The sequence below is a fragment of the Emiliania huxleyi genome (assembly GCF_000372725.1).
Source record: "Emiliania huxleyi CCMP1516 unplaced genomic scaffold EMIHUscaffold_5, whole genome shotgun sequence".
NCBI classification, from domain to species: Eukaryota; Haptophyta; order Isochrysidales; family Noelaerhabdaceae; genus Emiliania; species Emiliania huxleyi.
The window spans coordinates 379,931-386,930 of record NW_005198244.1 but is presented as its reverse complement, the minus strand read 5'-3'; the positions used below and the strand labels follow the sequence as shown (position 1 = coordinate 386,930).

Below are 7,000 nucleotides of genomic sequence, written 5' to 3'. Positions count from 1 at the left end.
GGACCAAGAAAACAGGAAAAAAAAAAGAAAAAGCAGTCCCATCAATGAGCAATACTGCGGCACGAAACATGGACAGAGAAAGTAACCTCAAGATCGCCTCAAACAACCGCACCATCAATGGAAAAAAAAGGGGAAAAAAATATGAAAGAAAAACATAAAATCCGACCTCCCGAGCGGGCGGGCGGGGTGATCGGGGGAATCGTGTCCACAATCGGCAGCGGCGGAGCAGCAGCAGCAGCAGCAGCTGCTGTAGCAGCAGGCAGCAGCCTGCCGCAGATTCCTGCCGTTGTCTGCGCCGCGATCCGCCGCCGCGCCGCCGCGCCGCCGCCGCCTGCGCTCGCCGCCGCCTCGTAGACGACTCCTCTCGAGGAGCCGCGCAGCGCGCCGCGGGTTGAGGTCAAAGTGTGCAGCAAAGTGGCGGTCATGAAATCATCAAAATTTGAGGTTGCTCGAGAGAGCCTGGAAACGGTCCCGAGCCGTAGCCCCGGTGTCGGCGCACCGCCTCTCGGCCGCGACGGGCCGGCTCCGCCGCTCAGTCGAGCAGCAGGGGCTCTGGCACAGTTTTGTCGACAAACTGGTCGAGCCAAAAATTGGCGAGGAAGCGGCACCGGCGGCACGCCGGGACGAATCTGGACCGATTACATTGTTTGGCACCGCGGCGGCGAGCCGCCGCGAGCCCACAGGAGAGCTGGGCGCCGCGGCACCAGACCGCGCCGCCAGCGAGGCGAGAGCTGCAGCCGACCGGCCGTGACATGGCAGTTGCAACGGCGGGATCAGGGGTTCACGCAGCTCAAGGAGGCGGTGGGGGGGCTGCAGGACGGCTTGTCTAGGCCTCTAGCGGCTCATCACAGCGGCCACGAGATCGGCACGAGATCGATTCATCACAGTGATTTCGCCATATCTCCCCATATCTCCCCATATCTCCCCATATCGGTCACGAGATCGACGCATCACAGTGGTGGGGCTTGCGGTGCGTGCTCCGTCCACAGTCCTCTAACCGCTGGCGGTACTGCGGCGTGCGGGCGACAGGACGACCTGCAGCGCAAGTTCAACCAGCGAGCCGCGGCTCTCGAGGCGGCGGACGCCGAGCGCGCCGACGAGATCTCCGCACTCAAGGCCTCGCTCGCGCGCTCACAGGCGGCGGCCGAGGCGACTCTCTTTTCTCCCAGTAAGCTAAAAGTACACACAAGAAACAAGTACACACAGGAAGGGACGCGCGTTGCGGCCAAAGCAACAAGGCCCTGCCACACGTGTCGCAGCATCGCCTCCTCTCTCCTTTCTCCATTGAATACTCGATGGCGGCATTGGGCGTCCTCGCCATCAACGTCAGGACGGTGGCTGGCAGAGACCTGCCCATCCAGGTCACCTCCTCAGCGACCACAATCGGCGCACTCAAGTTCCTCCTCGAGCAGCAGTATCACGACCAGTATCCTGACAGCGTCCCTGTGGCAGCAAACCAAAATTTGATCTTCGCCGGCAATACGCTGCAGGACGACCAGACCCTCGAGTTCTACCAGATCGCGAACGGCGCGACACTCCACCTGGTCTTGAACCTGACCGGAGACATTGGCGAGTGGCTGGAGCCGTCGGAAGCGGACCGGCGCATCCTCTTCGACGCCGGCTCCGCCCTCGCCACGCCACCGTCCGAGGTCGCCGCCATCGTCCGTGCGGCGGCCGGCCCGTCGCCACCGCTCTACGCCAAGCCGATCGGTGGCAAGGCGTTTGAGGAGGGCACGCTGCTCGACAAGTCGTCGTGCAAGCAGCTGGTCGAGCGCATTGAGCGCCACCTCGCAGCAGATGACTCGCCAGACGCGCTGCGCGACATGAAGTTCGTCGTCGCCGAGGGAGAGCTCGCAAAGCTCATCGGCTCCGAGGCGGTGGCTGCCCTGCGTTCGATGGGAGAGGCGCAACTCAAGGCTCTCGGTGCCGACGCCGCAGCGCGCGCCACGTTCAAGCTCCGCCGCCGCGAGGCGATCGCCGGCACGCAAGACGACGTCATCCCATTCCACCGCGACTCGAGCCTCGTCGTCGTCAACGTCGCACTCAACGACGACTTCGACGGTGCGGCGCTGCTCTTTGCCGTGGGCGACAAGATCGTGCGCCCGGCGCGCAAGATCGGCACGGCCACCGCACACGACTGCCGCATCCACCACGCGGTCACCCGCCTCGCCGCGGGCGTCCGCTACAACCTCTACGCGACCTACGAGCGCCCAGTGCCCGCCGCGGCGTAGAGAGGCGAGGAGGTTTGCTTTCGGGGCACGACCACGGATTTTGTGTGCAGTCTGATCTCTCACTCTTCTCACACTGCTCACTCCGTCGATCTCTGCCTGTAAGGTAAGGTAAGGTAAGGTAAACTTCTCCACACACACGAGGTGGTGGAGCAAGGGGGGGCAACCCTCGCGTCTCCACGTCTAACGACAGGAGCCCCACGGCCTTCAAAGTGCAAGGCCCACAGTGCGCGTGGGTGAGCGGTGTGTGTGTGTGTGTGTGTGTGTGTGTGTGTGCGTGCGTGCGTGCGTGTGTGTGTGTGTGTGTGTGTGTGTGTGTGTGTGTGTGTGTGTCACGTCACTGCATCCTCCGCCGGTTCCTCCCGTCGCCTCTTCTTTGTTCGAATGTTTTTCAATCCATCCTTCACGAAGCCCTCCCATGTAGCTAGCGTTCTTGGCGAATGTCTCGAAGTGGCCAGCAGGCGCTGTCTGCGCGGTCTGTGCGGGCCGCTCGTCCTCCTCGCCCTTCTTTCGTCCTCCCGTCCCTCCCCTCCACCATGGCCTCCTGTCCTCGGCACTTCTTTCTCCATCCGCCTCGCCCTGCCTTTTCGTATCGTGCCGTTCGCCCTTCATTCTCCTCCGAGCATTCTATCTCTGCCTGTCTTCTCGAGACTCGACTGTCCGTGCGTGCGAAAAAATAAAGAGAAACCAAATTCATTCCTTGCCACTCACCAAGACGCGCGAATTGACAGGAGAAGATGGTAACAAAGATGAAGAAAAATACCCGCCCCTGGATGTGAGGCTGATGACCTTACAGTACGCTCTACTCCAAGTGCTCCAAGTGCACCGGAGCCAACTACCACGAGCACTAGCTGCGACGTGACAAGGTGACGAGAGTGCCGGCTAGCGCCGCAACCCCCAGCGCCGCCAGCCCCGCTGCCAACAGCCCACGCGTCGCGGCGACGTACCACGCGCTGCCGGCGGCGATGCCACCTCGGGCGTCGGCGACTAGCAGCGCGGCGGGGAACCAGCAGACGAGCGCCGCGCCGACGGAGCCGCCGAGGACCGCAAAGACGGCGTTCAGCCGATGGCGGGCCGCGAGGGCGAGCGCGACGGTGAGCGCGACGATGGCGCCGCTGCGCAGCGCGGCGGCCCGCGCGGGGCAGCGAGGGCTGCAGCAGCGGATGCAGATACTCCAGCAGCAGATGGAGGTGCGCTGCAGCCGCGCGACCGGCGGCAACAGCAGCTCGCTGGAGGGCCCGGCCCCGGCGCCGCCGTCCGTCGGCGGAGCGCCGCTGAGCGTCGGTGGAGAGGCGCCGCTGTGGTGCGGCGTCGTGGAGACGAGCAGCGGGTGCAAGAGGACCGGGTAGGCGAGGGCCTACAGCGTGAGTACGCGGGGTACGAATCAACGGATCCCGCTGAATAGAGCTGAATATAGCCGACTACGTGTTGCCCTCTCAAGTGCTAGTTGGAACACACGGGGCGAGAGCTGTCCGTTTTATCTGCTTCAGTCTTTCTAGGGGCGAGAGCCAAATGCGCGAGCATCGCACCGCCTGCAAACGCAGCAAACGGGTCGTGGCCAGCGGCTGCGCCGAGGCTGGCGAGGACGTCGTTCCGCACGGCGGCCCCGTAACACGCGACGCCGGCGAGCGCGGTGGCCGCGTACAGCGCAGCGCACACAGCGAGGGCGCTCAGCACGGCGCGCACCGTCACACGCCGTGCGGCGGCACCTGGGCCCAGCGCGCGGCGCACCTCAGACGCGACGATCGGCGCCTGCAGGTGGGCGTTGAAGCCGAAGATCAGGAGCGGCGCGCACTCGAGCAGCCGCGCGGGGCTCGAGGGCCACGCGAGGAGATCGAGTGGAGGCTCCGTGCCGTGCGCGCCCGTCGGGCATCGGCTGTCGTCGATGACAGCACGAGCGACGACCACGCCGGAGACGGCACAGACCGCCACGATGGAGAGCGCGCTCGGGAGCCAGAGCGAGCGCAGCGAAGGCAGCAGCGAGAGCGGCCACAGCACGAGGGCGCCCAGTGCGCCGAGCAGCGCCGGCGCGGGGAGGCCGAGTGGGCCTCCAAAGTCTGCAATGGCGACGAGGAAGCCGACCAATGAGCCGAGCTGCTGGAGCACGATGGCCGCGGTTGCGGCGCGTGCGCTGCGCCAGCCGAACGCCTGCTCCAGTATTCGCTCATAGCACCATGCGTGGCCGTCGGCGAGGGAGTGATCAGTGAGAACGAGCATGCCCAGACAGCATGCGCCGAGCACGACCACGCCAACCACTCCGAACGCGGGCAAGCGGCTCGCCGCGAGCGCCCACGGGAAAGATAGGACACCGGCGCCGGCGCAGGCGAGGACGAGGCTGGCAACGGCCGTGAGGTAGGATTGCAGCGCCAGCATACGAGTAGAGCTCACCATGCATGTCACCATGCATGGGGCCGACCAGGGGGACTGGTAAAAAAGAATTTTACGCTAGCTCCCTCGCACAACACTGGGCACGTCCTCCCATCCCTCCCTTGGGTTGTCCGTTTTCTTTCTTTCTTTTACACTGGGCACGGGACTGGCGCGCATTCGTAAAAAAGAATTTTCAACCTCTCTAGCCCGTAACCCGATGCCGATCATCCGGCCCGCTGGGCGCGCTTCTCAGCTCCCCGGCCCTGGATGTGAGGTTGATAACTGCGCACTCCAAGTGCTCCAAGTGCACCATTATAGCTCCGAGTAGAGGGGGCGGTCTGCTGCTAGGGGAAACCCGGAGCGCGGAGCCAGCCCTCGGAGACCCGTGTTTACATTACGGCCCTTTCCCTGCGAACGCGCACTCCCCCTAGGGGTCAGGGCTCTCTAGCCCGTAGCCCGATACCGATCATCCGGCCCGCTGGGTGCGCTTCTTAGCTCCTCGGCCCTGGATGTGAGGTTACCGACTGCACTCCAAGTGCTCCAAGTGCTCCAAACCCCACTCTCTCGCACGACACTGGGCACGGGACTGGCGCGCACTGGCACTAACACAGGTACACCACGGGAGCCGCCAAGCGACTCCTGCGAGGACGGCGAGGCGCTTAGCTCCGTGCAGTCGACCGCCCTCGCCGCAGGCAAGCTCATTCACAATCTGCTCTGCGATGGCCGTGTGAAGAACGAACGACTGAGATGCGCTGCTTCTGCAGCCCCAGCCAGCTCTTGGTGGTCCAAGTCACCTCACACAAACTTTGGAGGTGTGGTGCTAGTATGAGACCGATCTGTCGCAGTTCTCTGCGCTTCGGTCGGCGGTTAGTGGTCAGCAGAGTCCTCCTCCGGAAGGTAAACAAGAAAAAACTGGCGGGAAACGCGGCGGGCGCTAGCGAGAGCAGGGCAGTTCTCAGGGCAGTCCTCGGTCGCAGACATCACCTCCTGCTCTCTCTCCATTGAATACTCGATGGCGGCGGTGGGCGTCTTCACCATCACCGTGAAATCGCTGACCGGCAGAAAGCTGCCCATCCAGGTCACCTCCTCAGCGACCACAATCGGCGCACTCAAGTTCCTCCTCGAGCAGCAGTATCACGACCAGTATCAGGACAGCGTCCCTGTGGCAGCAAACCAACATTTGATCTTCGCCGGCAAAAGGCTGCAGGACGACCAGACCCTCGAGTTCTACCAGATCGCGAACGGCGCGACACTCCACCTGGTGGTCTTGAACCTGACCGGAGACATTGGCGAGTGGCTGGAGCCGTCGGAAGCGGACCGGCGCATCCTCTTCGACGCCGGCTCCGCCGTCGCCACGCCACCGTCCGAGGTCGCCGCCATCGTCCGTGCGGCGGCCGGCCCGTCGCCACCGCTCTACGCCAAGCCGATCGGTGGCAAGGCGTTTGAGGAGGGCACGCTGCTCGACAAGTCGTCGTGCAAGCAGCTGGTCGAGCGCATTGAGCGCCACCTCGCAGCAGATGACTCGCCAGACGCGCTGCGCGACATGAAGTTCGTCGTCGCCGAGGGGGAGCTCGCAAAGCTCATCGGCTCCGAGGCGGTGGCTGCCCTGCGTTCGATGGGAGAGGCGCAACTCAAGGCTCTCGGTGCCGACGCCGCAGCGCGCGCCACGTTCAAGCTCCGCCGCCGCGAGGCGATCGCCGGCACGCAAGACGACGTCATCCCATTCCACCGCGACTCGAGCCTCGTCGTCGTCAACGTTGCACTCAACGACGACTTCGACGGTGCGGCGCTGCTCTTTGCCGTGGGCGACAAGATCGTGCGCCCGGCGCGCAAGATCGGCACGGCCACCGCACACGACTGCCGCATCCACCATGCGGTCACCCGCCTCGCCGCGGGCGTCCGCTACAACCTCTACGCGACCTACGAGCGCCCAGTGCCCGCCGCGGCGTAGAGAGGCGAGGAGGTTTGCTTTCGGGGGGCACGACCACGGATTTTGTGTGCAGTCTGGTTTCACTCGTCGATCTGGGGTTGTCTTCTCGACTGTCCGTGCGTGCGATCTGGGCCCGGGGGAGATTGAGAGCTCCAGGCCCCAAATGATGTGTGAGTGTTAGAGTTGTTTGGAGATAGATTGTGAAAAGAGAAGGTCCTCGCGAAAAGAATTTTACAACAAAGCTCCCTCGCACGACACTGGGCACGGGACTGGCGCGCACTGGCACCAACACTACGAAAAAGAGAATTTTACAACAAAACACTCCCCCCCACAACCCGTGAACTAGCCGTGTTGCATGTCTGACTGTCACTGTGCGATTTCGGGGCCCGGGGTTGTGCGTTTATGTGAACTAGCCGGGGCAGTCGGAGAAGGGGCAACTCCGTGCACTGACGGTCTCCCTCGAGAATCACGAGGT

General features: G+C 63.9%; 1 protein-coding gene across 1 annotated transcript; it reads left to right on the top strand.

Moving 5' to 3' along the window:
• Positions 1 to 1,457: 1,457 nt before the first annotated feature.
• EMIHUDRAFT_45396 (hypothetical protein) lies at positions 1,458 to 5,862 on the top strand (the record flags this gene model as incomplete). Its single annotated transcript, XM_005766937.1, has 2 exons — positions 1,458 to 1,649; positions 5,722 to 5,862. Coding segments are annotated over 2 exons (333 nt in total), but the record flags the coding sequence as incomplete, so codon positions are not given.
• Between the last annotated feature and the right edge of the window lie 1,138 nt (positions 5,863 to 7,000).